At 39.6% G+C, this 21375-nt stretch overlaps 2 protein-coding genes across 4 annotated transcripts in view; both read right to left on the bottom strand.

Annotated features, from left to right (window-relative positions):
- On the bottom strand, positions 202-18769 carry LOC109848614 (G-type lectin S-receptor-like serine/threonine-protein kinase At2g19130). Of its 3 annotated transcripts, XR_002248847.1 has the most exons (5): positions 18645-18769; positions 16000-16404; positions 15760-15838; positions 7626-7667; positions 6829-7296 (listed from the first exon to the last, which is right to left on the bottom strand). XR_002248847.1 is itself a non-coding variant. In XM_020418214.1 (4 exons), the coding sequence occupies exon 4, from the start codon at positions 2412-2414 to the stop codon at positions 411-413; it is 2004 nt and encodes a 667-aa protein (XP_020273803.1). In that variant the 5' UTR covers positions 2415-2699; positions 15760-15838; positions 16000-16404; positions 18645-18769; the 3' UTR covers positions 202-410. The 3 variants fall into 3 exon arrangements, 1 of the variants encoding a protein (XP_020273803.1); XM_020418214.1 differs by lacking the exons at positions 6829-7296; positions 7626-7667 and adding an exon at positions 202-2699; XR_002248846.1 differs by lacking the exon at positions 7626-7667 and having other exon boundaries at positions 18645-18762.
- The window catches only part of LOC109848682, a 20664-nt gene continuing 19041 nt past the window's right edge, over positions 19753-21375 (bottom strand). Inside the window, exon 24 of the mRNA XM_020418313.1 lies at positions 19753-20171. Coding sequence (XP_020273902.1) covers positions 19970-20171 — 202 coding nt within the window. The 3' untranslated portion in view covers positions 19753-19969. The remainder of the gene's footprint in view (positions 20172-21375) is intronic.

A 21375-nucleotide genomic window follows, 5' to 3' on the forward strand; every position in this document is an offset into this window, starting at 1 on the left:
ATCCGGTAGGGCAATTCCGCAGAACGGGTGTCAAAGGGTATCTGATATATCCCCAACATTAATTATGCGAAGGTTAGACATGCTACCTATCAGAAATTTTCTTAGGCAGATTTATAAATCTAAATGTTTTTAGATAACAGCATAATCTACGAAAAGTAGTATATTTTGATAAACATATATAAGACGAGAGAAGCTCTTATGTTTAGTTATAAACCTACTTGTCTAGTAAGAATTGAGAATAATTTTATTTGAAGTTGCAACTGTTTTTGGAAAATTTTGCATAGCATAAACCTCCGAAACAGTAGTGGAGAAACTGACAGTTGTTTACGAGACGACAGAAAGTATAAGACTTACAAACTTACATGAGTGAAAATAGAGGAAGAAGCACACAGATCATCCATCACTTGAAATTATAGAGGTCTGGCCGATATGTCCTCGTCAAAGTGCTCTTCTTTGCCATCTGAGAAGTAAATTATACTTTCTATATTCTCAGCTAAAGCTTGAAGCAGCTTCGGTATAGGAGGCCTGTTAACCTCAACAACACCCTCTAGAATTTGAACCACCTCTCCCATTGAAAGCCTGTCGACCTCATTGTCCTGAATGCACCAACAAGCAACCCGAGAGGCCCTGTCGAGCTCTTCCAAGTTAGCATTTCCCTCCAGTCTAGGATCTAGAATGCTAAGGACATCCCCTTCCACAACTTTGTTTGCTGCCAATACAGGGAAATAATATCCGTCTTCAGATCGCTGCGTGTTTCTCCTACCAGATATAATTTCAAGTAGCAACATCCCGTAACTGTACACATCAGCTTTCGCAGTTATAGAACCTCCTGATAACCATTCGGGAGCAAGATAGCCAATAGTTCCCCTCAGTGTAGTCAATACACTGTTGAAGTTGCGGTTGACATTCTTCGCCAGACCAAAATCAGCTACTTTTGGTACGAATAATGCATCCAACAGTATGTTCTCTGGCTTAATGTCACAGTGAATGATGCAGTCCCTACATTCTTCATGGAGATAAGATAGCCCTCTAGCAGTTCCAAGGGCAATTTTGTACCTCATCTTCCAGTCAAGAACAGTATCAGTGTTACGAAACAAGTGGAAGTCTAAAGAACCATTTGGCATGTACTCGTAAACCAACAATTTGTTAGTACCTTCTGAGCAAAATCCAAGAAGACGGACCAAGTTAACATGTTGTATCACTCCAATTGTGCTCACCTCGCTTCGGAACTGCTTCTCTCCTTGAAGAACGCCTTCGAGCTTCTTTACAGCGACAATTGCGGAATCAGGTAGCATCCCTTTAAAAACAGAACCGAAGCCGCCACCACCGAGTCTCTCAGAGAAGTCATTAGTCATTTCTTTCAACTTTCTATATCTCAATGCCACCAGAGTACCATTGTCCGACTTCATCTTGTGCATCCTACCTCGCTTTTTCCATATCCAGACCATTTTGAAAATAACAACTAAACAAACTATGGAACCTAAAACTGAACCAAGAATAACAAAAGTAACGACTCTGCTCATGTTGTTGGACTTCTTCATCTCTGCAGAACCCACACAAAAGGCCGGATTACCACACTGATCTGGTGGATCGGAGGACGGACTCAATGCCACAGGATCATCAGCTAGGAGAATTTGCTCCATTACTCCTGAATTGTCCAATCTAAACACCCCAAAGGTCTGGCTATATCTCAACGAATAGGTAAAATAATTCACTGTTTCATTAGAAATGTACTCAAATTCGGCAAACCGGCTGAAATTTGGCGCGGAGCTAAGCACGCCATCAGTCAAGTTCCCACCAGACCAATACTTCTTAGACTCATTCGACTTTATGAGAAGCTGGCCAGCGTCTACCTCAAGGGAAAACACTCCAGGAGAAGACTCATCGCCGCTAGAAGTGAGGCGACGGTTCTCCCCTGTGACCTTATTAAAACCCAAGTAGCAACCAGGAAGCCAAGTATCGGTTGGGTGATCACAGCTCTGCCAAAATATCTTACTCGGATCCGACCCGTCTCTAAGAACAAGGTTACCTGAGTCTAGAAGCACAGCAACTGTGGAATTAGAGGCAGTTGATTCTATATTTGTAGACCAAACTTGCTGTAGGTTGGATTGATCTAAAAGGACTAGGTTGCCGTCATCACTGATTCTGAGCTCAGGTGCAACGTAGACTGGTGTTTCGCTGTTTGATGCCCAAACTTGACACCCCTCACAATAGTCATTTCCGCGATAAATACGAATAAGACCACTGTCGACGTCGAGCACGAATTTGTCCCCCTTAGAGGTTATGGTCTGGTCTTGTGACAGGGGTCGGTCGGAAGAGATGAAATCGCTTGCAAATGAGGTGTGGGATCCAAACGACATGAAGCGGACGAGTAGGAACTGAAGAAAGAGAGTTGGAATCCTCGGAGCACCCATGGACGTCGGTGCCCAAAAAACTTGCGGTTCGTGAAGAACTCTCCACTATGCAACCATTCAAAGCCGCCACCGTTTACTCAAGGCTTCCGCTTGACGTTTGCAGGGCCTTCGAGTCTCCTCAATATTCCAAAAAACAATTAACGTGTGTTGGCCCACACTAAGGATAAATAGCATAACAGAGGACAATCTAGGGAAGTAGAAAGAAATTTCTTGCGGCCAATTAATTCCACTTAATTCCGAAGTTTTCGCTTAAGATCTGTTTGATTACAAGTTGCGGTTAAAGGCCTGTTTGATTTCAACATTTCCTTAGGTACAGCTTCACATCTGCAATTAACTATATTTCATATTTTTCTTATGTCATTTCAAAAGCAAATGACCGGTGGGTAGAGATGCACCGGATATGACTCAGATATGGTGTTTATCATATCTGTATCCGCTTACTAATCATGGATACGAATATGGATATACCTTAATTAAGGAAAATTCACTTCTATGCCCGCTAAAATTGAATGCGGACATGGATATGCTTGCGGACATATAAGTGGATGCAAAACGGATATGAGAAAACTAGATAATATTTTAAAAAATACAGTTTATATGCTACAAGAGAGTTCATTAATATGGTTTTGAAAAGCTAAGTTTAAATATCCTGATCATCAAAATTTACCTCAAATTCATTAATCTAAGGATTATAGCTATTTCAACAGTATGACCAATATATATTCTGATATTTTGGATATGGATCTGGATATTTCAGTACATAACCATATCCATATTCGTACACTATTGGTTATATGTTTTAATAATCATATCCATATTCGTATACTATTGGTTATATGTTTTAATAACCATATTAGTATTCTGACAAGTATGAATATTGATATTTCCTCGAATAAGGATATTTCTAGTGACCTAAGAGGTAACTGAGGTAACTGAGGAAAAGACCGCAACTCTGACATCAGCATCAGCCACCACAGAGGTAACTGAGGAAAAGACCGAGGCGGCCGACAGTGGCGGAGCGGCAAGCATCAGCATCAGCCACCACAGAGGTAACTGAGGAAAAGACCGAGGCGGCCGACAGTGGCGGAGCGGCAAGAAAGTGAAAATAATCATTCACCTCTCCTCCATTTAGACTCCTCACATCCCTCAACGAAACTCATCTCTCAAATCCCCCATTTTCCCCGTTCCTTCACCAAAACCCTGACTCAAACCCAAATCCAGACCCCAAAACATTTTACCGATCTTTTCCCCATTGCTTTACTCTGGACCCAATTTCTCTTCACGGGCTCGGCCTATACGACACCAATATGGGCTCCGATGACGACCATGGTGATGGCGGAGGTCCGGCAATGTGGGCTGATAGTGCGAAGAAGAAGAAGAGGAAGAGAAAGATGAACAAGCACAAGCTAAAGAAGCTGAGGAAGCGTCTCAGGCGCAAAACTTGATCTAATTTAGGTGACGTCTCTCTCTCGCTGTGTCATCTTATTTGTCGAATGCTTTGGATACTGTTATTGGGTTTTGCTGCTTTCCTTCATCAAATTGCATTGATGGTGAAAATCAACCTTTTTTTATTTTGTCAGGTTGTTGATTTGCCATGTTGATTTCATTTGATTATATTGGGTTGTTTCTTGTGGTGAGTGATATTTGAAGCTAATATACCTGTAGGTTGTCTAAAAATTACTACAGATAGATTATCCTCATCAAATACTGATGATGGAAGTTACAATTTGACGGCTTCCAGAAGGTTACAATTTGAAAATTTTCACGTAGATCGATGAAGGTTACAATCTGACAACCTTCGCAACAACTGATGAAAGCTCTAATCAACAGCCATCACAATCAACATCGGGAGTAACAATCTAACGACTCTCGCATATCAAAGAGCTAAAGCAAAGATTACAAAATGACGATCTTTGCAACGTTCTGACAGAAAGAGACTACAAATTAACGGTCTCTTCAAACTAAGACGCGGAAGTCTTCCCCGCGTACTAGCATCAAGACGCACCGCGTTCACAGCCGCTGACGCGGTGCAAACACAGCTCACATTCAGCTCCAAACGCTGCAAACACAGCTCATATCCAGCTGCCAACGTAGCTCATGTTCGTCAAAGAGCTAAAGCAAAGATTACAAAATGACGATCTTTGCAACGTTCTGACAGAAAGAGACTACAAATTAACGGTCTCTTCAAACTAAGACGCGGAAGTCTTCCCCGCGTACTAGCATCAAGACGCACCGCGTTCACAGCCGCTGACGCGGTGCAAACACAGCTCACATTCAGCTCCAAACGCTGCAAACACAGCTCATATCCAGCTGCCAACGTAGCTCATGTTCGGCCGCAAATGCAGCCTCCAAAAGCTGCCACCGCAGCTTCCATCCGCTGCCAAAGTAGTTCATGTTCGACCGTAAACGCAGTCTCCAAAAGCTGCCAACGCAGCTCTCATCCACTGCCAAACGCAGCTCTTAAATGCTGCCAACGCAGCTTCCAACAAGCTACAAACGAGCTTCCAGACACTGTATTTGAACGCAGAATTCATGACAGAACGCAATTCTTGTGTTTGACTCGTTCAAATACGAGCTGAACGATTTCAAAACCGTTTCCCACGATCTGAGGGGATCACAACTCCACTCAGGAGTGATTTAAGAGACGGTTATATCCCATAAGCCCCACAAAGGAGCGAATTAAGGGGGCGTTTACACCCATTAATCCCCTATAAATAACTCAAAAAATCAGTTTAGTTAGGAGGGGCTATCTTTTGGGATCTTGGGGATCTTTGAGCATTTTTCGGATCTAGAGTTCAGCAAAGATCTTGAAGATTTCTTTAGCAACAGAAAATCTATGGGGGATTTGATGCTTGGCTATTAACCGATTTACGGTTCAAACAACTCTTTGCATAGAGTTTGAACTTGTTCTGAGTTCTTAAAACTCGTAAAGAGTTCCTTCAATCGTTCCAGTAAAGTGAGACGTTCAGATCCCCTTAGAGGTTATGGTCTGGTCTTGTGAAATCGCTTGCAAATGAGGTGTGGGATCCAAACGAAATGAAGCGTATGAGTAGGGACTGAAGAAAGAGAGTTGGAATCCTCAGTACACCCATGGATGTCGGTGCCCAAACAACTTGCGGTTCGTGAAGAACTCTCCGCTTGGCAACCATTCAAAGCCGCTACCGTTTACTCAAGGCTTCCGCTTGACGTTTGCAGGGTCTTCGAGTCATCTCCTCAATATTCCAAAAACAATTAACGTGTGTTGGCCCACACTAAGGATAAATAGCATAACAGGACAATCTAGGGAAGTAGAAAGAAATTTCTTGTGGCCAATTAATCCCACTTAATTCCGAAATTTTCGCTTAAGACCTGTTTGATTACAAGTTGCGGTTAAAGGCCTGTTTGATTTCAACATTTTCTTAGGTACAGCTTCACATCTGCAATTAAAGATTTACAAACTATATTTCATTTTTTTTTTCATGTCATGTCAAAAGCAAATGGCCGGCGAGTAGAGATGCACTGGATATGACTCAGATACGATGTTTATCGTATCCGCATCCGCTTACTAATCGCGGATACGAATATGTATATGCCTGAGTAAGGAAAATTCACATCTATGCCCGCTAAAATTGAATGCAGACATGTATAAATGCTTCCAAACATATAAGCGGATACAAAACGGATATGAGAAAACTAGATAATATTAAAAAAAAATACAGTTTATATGGTACAAGAGAGTTCATTAATATGGTTTTGAAAAGCCAAGTTTAAATATTTTGATCATCAAAATTAACCTCAAATTCATTAATCTAAGGATTGAAGCTATTTCAACAGTATGACCAATATATATTCGAATATTTTAGATATGGATCTGAATATTTCAGTACATAACATATCCATAATCGTGTACTATTGGTTTTATGTTTTAACAAACATATTCGTATTCTGACAAATATGGATGTTGATATTTCCTCGAATAAGGATATTTCCAGTGACCTAAGATTTGTGCTGAAGAACTATAAGCTCCTTTCATAAAAAATAAATAAAAATAAAAAATAAAAAAAAAGCTATAGAAGCTTTTAACAACTGAAACGCTTTATAATGCGTACAGAGCTATTTCATTAAGAAGACCCAAAGAGAATATTGAAAAGTCAAGCAGCCATGCGTGATGGGTTGGTGTGCTTGAAATTTGAGAATTTTTATTTAAGAAAAGCAAAATATCACTTAAATAGCTTGTAGTTTTCACGACTATGAACTTACGTACCCTGTTTTTTTTTCGCGTTGTGCGGAAGCGTGCTCGCAATCCAAACGAGTCGGCAAGCGATAAGAGAAGAACCAAACACAAACACGAGTGCAAATTCACCAAAATATGGTACAAATCAATCCAAACACAGAGATATACGTGGTTCGGCAATTGCCTACGTCCACGGGAAGATGATAGGAAGATTTTACTATATGGAGGGGAAATAACGGGTTACAATCTCTCAAACAACTCTAAAAAACAATTCAACCAATGATCTTACACTCCCTCACAATAATCTCCCTCACAAAGTGCTCAAAACAATGCTAATTCTCTGGTTAACAACTCTCTCAAAACCCTAGAAACATATATTTCTATTTATATCAAAACCAAATCCAAAACAAGCTAGGAACAGATTTACCCGTTTTACCCGCTATCGGTCGACCGATAGGGGTGCATCGGTCGACCGATCGGCTTCAATTCCTACTTGTGCATGTTTATCGGTCGACTGATCAAATGCATTAGTCGACCGTCCCGAAAATCATGTAATCTTCTAGCGGTCTAATCGGTCGACCGATCAGACCCGATCAGTCGACCGATGAGCCTCCTACTGTGCACGTCTTGTTTTCTTGGCCGTTTTCAACAAATAGTGCCTTCAATAATCTGTGTGATCACACAAAGAGAGTGTTTAGTCTTCACAGTATAAAGTATTTCATGGAGAGAGATGAAAGGGATTAGGTTGAAATTCTCAAGGAGGTTCAAAGGAACTATTAGTGAAATTTGAATTTTAGAATCTCATTTTGTATATTAAAAGCTATTGACAAAAAGTAATAGATCATTTAACAACTAAACAATTAGATTTGAGCAAGGGCTTAATTTATTTTTATTTTTATGTTTTGTGCTTTCCCCCATGTTAACAAAATACCAAAAATATAAAAAAAATTAAAAAAAAAGCAAAAACTAACAAAAAAAAGTCAAAATAGTTCACTTACATCTTTCTGTAAGTAGTAGTTCCCCATCTAAGATCATATGATCTGAGAGAAAATAATCATGAAAAATTGAATTAAATTGCGAAGAAAAGTAACGAAAGAGGAATTTTCTTTTTATCTTGTACCATTCAGTATTATTTCGTTCAGTTTTGTTGAGTTTTTTGTGCTCTAATATTAATGATTGGTACTACAAATTCAGTTTTCAAAACATCATCCATTTCCATTCTCCTCAAAATCAAGCAAAAACATAAAATTTGCACTACAGCTTGAAAAAATGGATCTGAGTCAAATCAGGACAAACTTTGCATCCTCGTCCGTCCTTTCAAAACTTGATCTTTCCATCAAACATTCAGAACATTAACAAATATAAATTAGCCCCTAAAAATTTCATAAGAATTCCTGGTGATTTAAATCCAAATCTTATAAGCAAGCATATCAAGAACATAACTGTAGCATGATTGATCACGGGAACTTCATAAAGAATTAGAGAGTAGTTATTTCCTCCTCTGGACGAACAAAGCGTCTAATCGTATCAAGAACATAAATGTAACATAATTGATCATAGGAAGAAAAGAAGGAAGGAGCTTAATCAAGTCAAAAAAACAGAGGAGGCTAATCTCAAACTATCCACGCATATGGATCCAAATGCCAAAATTTCAATCCTTAACACTGAACATCGGTGCATGGAGACAACGTAAATGCGAGACAGGAAGAGAGAGGATGGGTCGACCCATCAGGTATCATTGGTATTGGAGGTCGACCAGCGAGTCATATTTTGTGTCTCGGAGCTGGAGCTGGCCGGTCGACCATTCGCTTCCATGCGGTCGACCGATTAGCGGTTTGGGCCTGTTCGGTTTTTTCCTAGACGCGGTGTTTTTTGGCTATAAATACCGACGATTTCTTCTAGGGTTTTGTGGGAGCAATACAGGGGCTTTGTCGGCTGCAAACAGAGAGTTTTTCAGGAGACTTAGATCTGAGAAGGAGAGATCTTGAGGAGAGATAAAATGAGAGAGTTTTGGAGAGATTTTACAAGAGAGGTCAATTTCTTTTGGGTAAAAAATCAAAGCTTCTTCTTTGGGACGAGTTTGCGGGTTGTACAAGTCATCGGTGTTCTCCTTCATAATGGAATCTCCCTTCACCCCTCCCCGTGAACGTAGGCAAGTTTGCCGAACCACGTAAATCTCGTGTCTTTACTGTTTTCTGGGTGTTGGCTATTGCTTGTTGGTTTCCTCGATATTCAGACCTAGATCTAATATTAAGAAGAGTATATATCTCACCTTGTTGAAATATATTACTTATGTTCTTATTTCATATTGAAACTGGAACATCGAGGTTGGCTTGTGTTTTGGTGAAAATAAAAGTCAGGGCTTTCTCTCGGGTTATATCGCTTCCGCGGCGTGAGGGCGTGACTCTACGCCCAACAATTGGTATCAGAGCCCCTTGATCAGATTGACGGTGGTAAAGCTTCCGATCTAAGGTGATGTTTTGGGTATTGTGTGGTGCACACAAGGTATTCGTTAGAATTCCTGAGAGAAACGGTTTACTAAAACAAGCGGAGAATGACGTCTACAAGTAAAACAGTTAAAATGGGAAAGTATGAGATTAAAAAATTCAATGGGAAGAATGATTTTTCTTATTGGAGGATGCAGATGAAAAACTCGTTGATTTCGTAAAAATTACATAAGGCTTTAGCGGGAAGAGAAAAGAAGCACACAGATATGTCAGATGAGGACTGGGAAGAGTTAGATCTCGAAACACGAGCGTCGATTATCCTATGCCTTGAGAGGGATGTTGCTTTCTTGGTGGATTTAGAGGAAACGACTGCGGGTGTGTGGTCAAAGTTAGAGAGTACCTTCATGACAAAGAGTCTAACAAATTGGATCTACTTAAAATTCAAATTGTATACTTACAAGATGAAGGAAGGCTCATCAATCCAGGAGTACATCAACAAGTTCGATAGGATCATATCGGATTTGAAGGACATTGATGTGACAGTAGAAGATAAGGATCAAGCACTTCTGCTACTTTTTTCTTTATCGAAGTCATATAAAAATCTAGTACAAACATTGATGCTTGTAGGAGATAATTTGAAGATGGATAAGACTAGAATGACGCTTCTGGCGAATGATCTTCGAAAAATTACAACTAGTGATATGGACGCTAGTGGTAACAAGGAGCAAACACAAGGATTGTTTGTAAGAGGAAGGGGCAATGAGCGAGGAAAAGGCAAGGGAAGAAAATATAGATCGAAATCAAGACCTCTTGCGAGAAGATCATGTTTCAAATGCGGTGAGCTAGGGCATTTCAAAATTGACTGTCCTAAAAAGAGAGTAAGTGGGAAGAAGAAGAACAAAAAAACTGAGAGAAGAGAAGACAAGAAGGAGGCAAGTTACGTCTTAGAGGAAGGGAGCGATAAATAATGCTATGTCGTTACGGATGGTGAAGATATCTCTGAGAAGTGGATTCTTGATTCGGGTTGCTCTTACCATATGTGCCCAAATAGGAAGTGGTTTACTACGTACAGAAGCATTAATGGTGGAATCGTATTGATGGGGAATAACTATACTTGTAAAACTGTGGGGCTTGGCGATATCAAAATCAAGATGCATGATGGAGAGGTCAGAACCCTGACGGATGTGAGGTACGTTCCCGACTTGCGAAAGAATCTTATCTCAGTTAGTGCTTTAGACTCCGGTGGTTACAAGATAGTAACAGAGAACGGAGTAAACAAGGTTGTTCGAGGTTCCCTATTAGTGATGAAGGGTGTACGTCATAGTAACCTATATATTTTCTCGAGTATGACGGTGATAGGAGATGCAGCGGTTGGAACTGATGGAAGTGGTGGAGACCCATGTGAGCACATTCGGTTATGACATAGGCGGCTTGGGCATATGTCAGAGAAGGGTCTAGATATGCTTGGTAAAGAAGGTTTGCTGAAGAAGATGAATAAACCTTGCATGGATTTTTGCGAGGATTGTGCGTACGGGAAGGCGCACATGGTCCGGTTCTTGAAAAGTAATCACAAGAGCAGAGGTATATTGGACTATGTGCACACAGATGTGTGGGGTCCAGCTCCGACAATTTTCAAGGGCGGTTTTAGATATTTTGTCTCGTTCATAGATGATCATTCTAGGTATGCTTGGATTTATTTTCTTAAGCATAAAAATGAGGTATTCAAGACATTCAAGAAGTGGAAGGCAATGGTTGAGAATAGATCAGGTAGGAAACTGAAGACACTGAGATCTGATAACGGTACAAAGTATACAGATAGTGCTTTCAAAAAGTTCTGTGATCAGGAGGGTATTGTTCGACATTGGACAATCAGATCTACACCACAGCAGAATAGAGTCTCAGAGAGACTTGCGGGAGAAAGAAATGAGTATGCGATCATATGCTGGTTTGGGCAAAGAATGATGGGCATAAGCGGTTGCTATGACTTGCTACATAGTGAATCGGCCTCCACATTCAACATTGGATGGTGATATACCCTATCGGGTATGGTCAAAGGAGCATGCAGATTACGATAGGCTCAAGATTTTTGGATGTACCGCATACTATCACATCAATGAGGGAAAGCTTGACGCGAGGGCCAATAATGTAATATTCTTGGGATATGCAAAGGGCGTAAAAGACAATCGTTTTTTGTGTACAAAAGATTCCAAGTTCGTGATCAGCAGAGATGTGACCTTTGATAAGAAATCCATGATAGCTTTATCAAAAGCTAGAGCGCCCAAGGATGATGGTGTTGAGACTTCTAAGTCCTAGGTAATTGAAATAGAACCTAAAGACCAACATGTTCTAATCATGTTCAAGTGGGAAATCATGGAGACACTCTGGAAAAGAGTGATTATGAGCTTGAACAGGGAGGTTGAGCATGAAAATGTACAAGCACTACAATAACAGCAGCTCGAAGACAGTTTGGCGTCCACTAGGCCAAGGAGAGCATACAAGCAGGTTCAGAAGTTGGGGTTAGACCAGCCTCTGAGGCACTATGAGCAAGTAAATTTGGTTAAGTACGCACTTATGGTGGAGGATGATGAGTCGGTCACCTTCAAAGAAGCTATTCGGGATTGGCTGCGATGGAGGAATAGATGAAATATCTCTGCAAGAACCAAACATGGGAGGTGATCCCATTGCCCGTAGGAAGGAAAAGTATAGGTTGTAAGTGGGTATACAAGAGAAAAGAGGATCCTTCCGAGCTCGGCGGTACAAGGTACAAGGCTAGACTAGTGGCTAAGAGGTTTGCACAAAGAGAGGGTGTGGATTACAATGAGATTTTTTCTCCGGTGGTAAAATACACTTCTATTCGGGTGCTATTGAGCATTATTGCTCATGGAGATCTTGAGCTAGAACAACTCAATGTCAAAACAACCTTCTTGCACGGAGACTTGTACGAGGAAATCTATATGCATCAGCGTGAGGGTTACATGGCTAAGGATAAGGAGAATCAGGTATGTCGCTTGAGGAAATCACTATATGGATTGAAGCAATCTCCTCGGCAGTGGTACAAGCGATTTGACTCCTTCATGCTAAAGCATGTGTTCTCCAGAAGCTATTATGACTGTTGTGTCTATATTCGGAAGCTTCATGGTGGGGATTATATCTATCTTCTTTTGTATGTGGATGACATGCTTATTGCTTTGAGAAGCAAGATGGAGATTGATATGCTAAAATCTCAACTTGGTAAAGAATTTGAGATGAAGGACATGAACGCTGCTAAGAAAATACTGGGAATGGAGATTAGAAGAGAGCGGGAAAATCGGTAATTGTTCTTGAGTTAGAAGGGCTACATTGAGTGGGTTATCGCAAAGTTTGGGATGCAGAGTGCTAAGTCGGTGGTGACTCCATTGGCTCCACACTTCAGGCTCTCAGGTAAACAATCTCCTACTACAGCGAAAGAGAAGGTGCACATGGAGCGTGTACCTTACACTAGTGTAGTTGGCAGTTTGATATATGCAATGGTGTGTACACGTCCAGATATTTCACAGGTGGTTAGTGTTGTCAGTAGGTTCATGGCGAATCCGGGAAAGGCACATTGGGAAGCAGTGAAATGGATCCTGATGTACTTGAAGAGTACTGCTGATACATGTCTGTGCTTTGGTGGAGATACATATCAGATTGATGGGTTTGTGGACTCAGATTATGCGAGAGATCTAGACAAACAACGATCTACTACTAGTTATGTGTTCAGAATACATGGTGCTCTAGTTAATTGGCGATCGATGTTACATGCTACAATGACACTTTCTACTACAGAGACTGAGTACATGGCCATGGCAGAGGGAGTGAAGAAGCATTGTGGCTGTGAGGACTTCTAGATGATTTGGGGATTGAGCAGGATAACGTGAACTTGTGGTGCGATAGTCAGAGTGCAATTCATTTGGCTAAGAATCAAGTTCGTCATGCTCGTACTAAGCATATCGACGTCAGATATCATTTTGTGTGGGATGTCATAGAGGAATGTGATATTTCTCTCATGAATGTGCACACGAATGAGAATCCAACAGACATGTTAACCAATATGGTGACAAATAGCATGTTTTAGCATTGCTTGGACTTGCTTCATATCAGCCCGTATTGATCTGCCCAAGAAGGCATGTACAAGGTACAAGGCTAGACTAGTGGCTAAGAGGTTTGCACAAAGAGAGGGTGTGGATTACAATGAGATTTTTTCTCCGGTGGTAAAATACACTTCTATTCGGGTGCTATTGAGCATTATTGCTCATGGAGATCTTGAGCTAGAACAACTCAATGTCAAAACAACCTTCTTGCACGGAGACTTGTACGAGGAAATCTATATGCATCAGCGTGAGGGTTACATGGCTAAGGATAAGGAGAATCAGGTATGTCGCTTGAGGAAATCACTATATGGATTGAAGCAATCTCCTCGGCAGTGGTACAAGCGATTTGACTCCTTCATGCTAAAGCATGTGTTCTCCAGAAGCTATTATGACTGTTGTGTCTATATTCGGAAGCTTCATGGTGGGGATTATATCTATCTTCTTTTGTATGTGGATGACATGCTTATTGCTTTGAGAAGCAAGATGGAGATTGATATGCTAAAATCTCAACTTGGTAAAGAATTTGAGATGAAGGACATGAACGCTGCTAAGAAAATACTGGGAATGGAGATTAGAAGAGAGCGGGAAAATCGGTAATTGTTCTTGAGTTAGAAGGGCTACATTGAGTGGGTTATCGCAAAGTTTGGGATGCAGAGTGCTAAGTCGGTGGTGACTCCATTGGCTCCACACTTCAGGCTCTCAGGTAAACAATCTCCTACTACAGCGAAAGAGAAGGTGCACATGGAGCGTGTACCTTACACTAGTGTAGTTGGCAGTTTGATATATGCAATGGTGTGTACACGTCCAGATATTTCACAGGTGGTTAGTGTTGTCAGTAGGTTCATGGCGAATCCGGGAAAGGCACATTGGGAAGCAGTGAAATGGATCCTGATGTACTTGAAGAGTACTGCTGATACATGTCTGTGCTTTGGTGGAGATACATATCAGATTGATGGGTTTGTGGACTCAGATTATGCGAGAGATCTAGACAAACAACGATCTACTACTAGTTATGTGTTCAGAATACATGGTGCTCTAGTTAATTGGCGATCGATGTTACATGCTACAATGACACTTTCTACTACAGAGACTGAGTACATGGCCATGGCAGAGGGAGTGAAGAAGCATTGTGGCTGTGAGGACTTCTAGATGATTTGGGGATTGAGCAGGATAACGTGAACTTGTGGTGCGATAGTCAGAGTGCAATTCATTTGGCTAAGAATCAAGTTCGTCATGCTCGTACTAAGCATATCGACGTCAGATATCATTTTGTGTGGGATGTCATAGAGGAATGTGATATTTCTCTCATGAATGTGCACACGAATGAGAATCCAACAGACATGTTAACCAATATGGTGACAAATAGCATGTTTTAGCATTGCTTGGACTTGCTTCATATCAGCCCGTATTGATCTGCCCAAGAAGGCATGACTCTTCAGGGCGGTGATAGGGTGAGGTGGAGATTATATGGAGAATAATTTTTGAACTATGGTTAGCTTGATCCTGGTCAGAGGGTACGTAGGCAGTCATGATATAATAGTGCAGCTGGTTTGGCCTGGTTTGGTGTTTCAGATCTTTCTGGTGATGTTCATAGTGTTTTTCTGGTGTTCGTCCAAAATTTAAGGTTTATCAAATGATGTACGAGGTGAAGAATTGTGAACAACGGTGCATGGAGACAACATGAACGCGAGACAAGAAGAGAGAGGATGGGTCGACCCATCAGGTATCACGGGTCGACCAGCGAGACACATTTTGTTTCTCGAAGCTGGAGCTGGCCAGTTGACCATTCGCTTCCATGCGGTTGACCGGTTAGCGGTTTGGGCATGTTCGGTTTTTTCCTGGACACGGTGTTTTTTGGCTATAAATACTTGACGATTTCTTCTAGGGTTTCGTGGGATAAATACAGGGGCTTAGTCGGCTGCAAACAGAGTTTTTCAGGAGACTTAGATCTGAGAAGGAGAGATCTTGAGGAGAGATAAAATGAGAGAGTTTTGTAGAGATTTTACAAGAGAGGTGTCAATTTCTTTTGGGTAAAAAATCAAAGCTTCTTCTTTGGAACGAGCTTGTGGGTTGTACAAGTCATCAGTGTTCTCCTTCATAGTGGAATCTCCCTTCACCCCTCCCCGTGGACGTAAGCAAGTTTGCCGAACCACGTAAATCTTGTGTCTTTACTGTTTTCTGGGTGTTAGCTATTGCTTGTTTGTTTCCTAGATATTCAGATATAGATCTAATATTGAGAAGAGTGCATATCTCACCTTGTTGAGATATATTACTTTTGTTCTTGTTTTATATTGAAACGAGAATATCGAGGTTGGCTTGTATTTTTGTGAAAACAAAAACCAGAGTTTTCTCTCGGGTTATATCGCTTCCGTGACGTGAGGGCGTGACTCTGCGCCCAACAATCCTTAACACAAGACTTGGCTAATCTCAAACTATCCACTGATCCACACATATGGATCCAAATGCCAAAATTTCAATCCTTAACACATCATCCACGCCGTTCATCTCAAATTCAAGAAAAAAAGCATGAAATTTTCACTAAAAACTTGGTAAAAAAATACCAACTACTCACTCACATTTATCTGAGCAAATCCGGGCATTTCCCGTTCTCGGTCCAGCTATTATCATCTTTGATGTGATCAAATTCTCCCGTTCCTATCACAAGAAAACAAACAAAACTCAAAAATAAAAACGATAAAATCTTTACCTGGCTAAGGAGGCGAAGTGATGCTTTCAAACACTTTAGCCTCCTGTTGTTCTTGGTGTTAAAAAGGAAAATTCTAAAATATGATGGTTTTTGAGAGAGAGAGAGATACATGATTTTAAGGTTTTGTTGATTGGCGCCGTTGTCAAAAGGAGTCGGGCGGGCGGAGGACGAGGAGATGGACAAGGTAAGCAGCCTGGCGAGAGCGAGAGCTGAGGAGGGGGAGCGCACCGCTGTCGTGGCCTTCGAACTAGGCCCAAATTTACTTCTGGAAAAAGCGAGAGCTGAGGATGGCTGTCGTCGGCTTCGAACGGGCCCAAATTTGCTTCTGGAGAGAGAGAGAGAGAAGAGAGGAGTGTTCGGTTGAGATAGTGGAGATAAGATAGAAAAGTAATTTCTGAGAGTGAGGTGGGGAGACTCCGAGAGAAGGGGGAATGTTGGAAATTTGGATCGGGTATTCTCTTTAAAAAAGATAGATGGAGGGAGAGGCCGTAGGGGAGAGGTAGGGGTGCTGAACCTGTATTCCAGAAAATATACGTAACTGTATATGTTAGGATATGAATATGGTTATTCAAATTTATAATCGATAGGATATGGTTACGGATATGGTTTTGTAGTAAAAAATATGTATCTGTATCCAAAATATCCGAATACATATTAGTCATATCCTTATGATAGTTTCGATTCTTAGATTATGTATTAATTTGTGGTTAATTTTGATGATTAAGATGTCTAATCTTAACTTTTTTCAGTTATAATGAACAAAACGAACTCTTTTGTATCATATGAACTATGTTTTTCTCAATACTATCTAGTTTTCTCATATCTGTTTTGTATCCGCATGAATATCCGCATGTATAACTGTAACTGTATATGATTTTAGCGGATGTGGATATGAATTTTCCTTACCGATGGATAAGCAAATATGAATAAGGTAAGTATCATATTCAAGCCGTATCCGGACCGAATGCACCTCTAGGAAAGGAGAGTGGGGCTAGAAGAGATGTGGGTCTGCTAAGGAGATGGGCCAGGTAGAGAAAGGGGTCAATGGGGGGGGGGAATATTTCTGATGTCGCGAATCCTTGTTATGTGATTGACCCAGCTTGGATTTACTGTTCATGTGCACTATTCATGGGTTTTGCTTTTAGGGGCTGTTTGGTTGGTTTCCTAAAAATCAAGAAAATGAAAAGGGTACATGGAAATCAATAAAATATTATTTTCATCCTTGGTTGGTTTCCTAAAAATCAAGAAAATGAAAAGGGTACATGGAAATCAATAAAATATTATTTTCATCCATTTCCATCCCTAAAACTCACCACAACATGGTACATGGAAATCAATAAAATATTATTTTCATCCATTTCCATCCCTAAAACTCACCACAACATCCAATGAAATATTATTTTCATCTCACAACTCATCTCATATCATCTCCTAAAAATAAACCAAACACAAAAAATGGGTCACATCATCCAACTCATTCTCATATCATCTCCTAAAAATAAACCAAACACAAAAAATGGGTCACATCATCCAACTCATCTCATCTCCATCACATCTCATCTTTAAAAATCACTCACATCATCCAATAATATGGTGACAACTCATCTCATTAATATTTTATTTCCACTCATTTCCTCCAAAAAAGCTAGAAAATCGATTTCCCTAAGTGTGAGTCACATCATCCAATAATATAATGATAACTCATCTCATCTCATCTATTTTTTTTATTTTTATGAATGAACCAAACACAAGAAAAGAACCTTCATCTCATCTATTTTTTTTATTTTTATGAATGAACCAAACACAAGAAAAGAACCTATTACAGGAAATAAGTTTCTTATAATTATGAACCAAACACAAGAAAAGAACCTATTACAGGAAATAAGTTTCTTATAATTTATTTCCTTATTTTTTAGCTAACCAAACAACCTCAAAACAAATTTTCTTAAAAAATCACTCACATCATACAATAATAATGTGACAACTCATCTCCCAATCTTTGATTTCCTTCTTTTTTTAAGCCAACTAAACAATCTCAAAACAGTTTTTCTTAGAAATAGATTTCCTATTCTTTGATTTCCCTCTGTTTTTAGGCAAACAAACAGCCCTTATTTTAACAATAGTAGATAAGCTAAATTAATTTATTAATTAATAGTCTCTTTTTTTTTTTGCCCCCCTGTTGTAGTTTGTTAGCGTGGACTAATGTGAACTTTGTAAATTTAGGATTAACGCGGTGTCAAAGAACCTGGCAATAGCAAGAATAACACATTACAGAGGTTGAGGGTCGAAACATGCTCGATAATAAATGGTTGATGCGTTCGAGAAGCTAGCTTATAGATGATAAAGAATTGTAGGTGGACTATGAAAAGCTTTAGGTACAGCTTGAACACGGTGGAGGAAACCGACAGAATTATTTGAGAATGCAAATATGAATGTAGATATACTTTGGTAAACAAAATTCATACTTATATCTGCTAAAATTGGATACAGATATAGATGTACATGCAGATATAAGGAGATATATATGTAGATAGAAAATAGATAAAGAAAACCAGATAATATTAAAATATATATAGTTCATATAATACAAGAGAGTTCATTGATATATTTGTTCCATCACTAATGTATTTGTTATATCTAACAACCTAGGGTTAGATCCCTTGATCATCAAAATTAACTTCCAATCTATTGATCTAAGGATTGAATCTATTGCAGCAGTATGACCAATATATATTCGGATATTTCATTACATACCATTATCAGCAATAACAATACGAAGCATAAAGAAAGACAACCACACAATCACCAAAACCACCATCTTCCTCCTCACTCAACAACAGTGGCTCCTCCTCTGTTATGAAGATTACGAAAAGGGAAAAGGTGGAAGCGTTTTTTTTTTCTTGATTGAGGTAGAGACTGTGGAGGGGTTTTTATATTAGTGAGAGGAGAAAGAGTCAAAAGACAGCAGTGTGGCTGTTGAAGGCACGAGTGAGGAAAAGGTGGTGTTAGTGGGGAATTGTGGAGTTTTTGGTGGAAGTTAGGTGGCAATATTGACTTTTTCCAATAAAATATCCAACAATTATATCCTATCGGATACAGATTTTAATAACCATATCCGCCATGAACATAAATACCTACATTTCCTCATATATGTCTTTTTTTAACCCTGCAAGAAAGGTCCTTAAAGTGCGCAGTGAGTGTGAGGTGTGGTCTTATAAGTAGAGTGCTCTGCATTGTGATGGCGAGTGTCCCCAAGTTCTACATTCTGTGAGCGTTAATAGCACTTGTTTACACTTGACTAAAAGTCATAAGAAGTTGCTAACATGCTGACGTGCCACTCCCTCTGCAGCATTGTTTTAGGGTCAAGCATCTCCAAACCAACAAATGATGTTTCAGACGGAAGAGAGGTTAAGTTGATGGCTTGATTATTGACTTGTTTGTCTGTCTAACTAGACAAAAGCGAAGAGGAAGTCATGAAGATTTTGGTAGAAAAAATTCTGGCCGTGCGTATCATAGAAAAATTCTAGTTGTGCGTATCATAGCCACATGTATTCTTTGTTTATACCACGTCGCAGTCTTTGCTCGTCTAAGGAAAAACAATGTCTTGTATTTACTCATTCGGTTCTCACTTATAGTAATACGCTGGAATACGGCATTATTTCTACTCTATAAGCTTACACTCTGATGTGGAGAGCCAATTAAGCAGAAAAAGTTCTTTCAACAAGTTAATTGAATTCAAATCATAGAATGAGCTGGGTCATCATTTAACATTTTACCATTTAGTCAACAATAATATATGAATGTATCCGCCGTCAACAAGATGAGTTGTTATTTAAAAGAAAATAAAAAGACAAAACAAAAATTAGCAGGGAAAATTGCTCTTTTTTATTTACTAAATAAGTTATCTATACACCAAAGAATTCAGGTGGGTCTCCTATTACCATTTCCTCCCTTCTCTTTCGTGACGAATGGGTATTAAAGCTACCAAGAAAAAAAAAATCCTATTGAGTTAGAGAAAAGGAGATATATCTACAGTCCCTCATCAGAGACTCGCAATTTCTCTACAAAATTGTTCTACCCTACAAAGAGTAAGATGGAAATGTGTCATCAACCCATTCTGATAATCGCCGCATCTTAGTTGTCATTTCAGTATTCTTTCCAAAGTAGGATTCGGCATTGGAAAGCATCACTGAGGCATCATGCTTGACTGCCTCCAATGTTCGATAGTAGTTGTTTTCCAATCGTCTTTTGATCATCTCGAGAGATAAGGGAACAGGGAACCTGCAAGGATAGAAGAAAGGAAAATGCATTAAATTTCATAAAATGAGGAAAATTTTGGAAAATAAAAATGAGAGAGATGAATGCTGCACATTAAGAGGTGAAATAATACTCAATATATTCTTTAAATATACTACTTTGACCTAATGTGGAACTGTAAAATTTCATGGTGGAGCATGTAGACTTTAGCCCTAAAAGATTAATAGATTTCATCACCTATAAGTATCTTGTCCTTACACCAGAGCATATATCTGAAATCCACTGTAATTTTCAGCAAATTAGCATTTTGTTATATCTCAAACAGGCCTACTGGCTTCATGCACTTCATCCATCCAAGGCCTAACATAATAACCTACCCCATTTCGTAGATTAAAACAAGTCAGCATTTGATCTCTCTCTGCAGTACGTTCCCAAAAGACCATCCTAAAATTGTCAAAACTGTGACAAAGAATTGAAATAAAAATATATCTGTATTTAAATTTCAACATGTTTGAGTTCGAGAAAGGTCAGACTGACTCATTAGATGAGAGTTGGAAGTCCGCATGTTCGCTGAAGTGTACATGTGTTACATCATAGAGCTTTTCTATAACTAAATAAAGAATATCAAATCCTTACCATCAGTTTAATGGCATCTCACCCTAAATACATGATAACTGGCTTCTCAGCTGAAAACTAAATCCTATAGTACAGGTCGTCATCTTATGTGCCACTGAGCAAAGACCAGTAGAAAATTAAACACATCATCTGTGATAGAAATAACACAAGACGTATCATCATCATATAAACCTTCTTTCCTGAAATTCAGTAGGGTATGCAGTGCAAATTACACTGAGCAGACTCAAAAAACTTCATAAAATTTTACACCTTTGAACCTTATCTCAGCACCAAATACGCAGCCCAAGTCTGCCAAAAAGGGACTTGAAATAGATGCATGCCAGCCGAGGTGTAGAAATGAACCTTATTAGATGCAAGGTTTATGCAGTGAAGGAACGATTCCCCATGACTCCGCCAAGACAATGAAATATACAGCGAAGACGATAAAATTTTGTACAAAAAGTCGCATAAGCATATGAGGCATATAATATAACATAAATAAAAAAGCCAATTGAAAAAGCATTTCCATCTAACGAAGAATAAGGAAAATAAATAAATAAACTCTGACCATGCAAGCACTTTCTTACAAGCATATATTATGCTAGATGTGTAT

The sequence above is a fragment of the Asparagus officinalis genome, chromosome 7, assembly GCF_001876935.1.
Source record: "Asparagus officinalis chromosome 7, Aspof.V1, whole genome shotgun sequence".
Classification (NCBI taxonomy): domain Eukaryota; kingdom Viridiplantae; phylum Streptophyta; class Magnoliopsida; order Asparagales; family Asparagaceae; genus Asparagus; species Asparagus officinalis.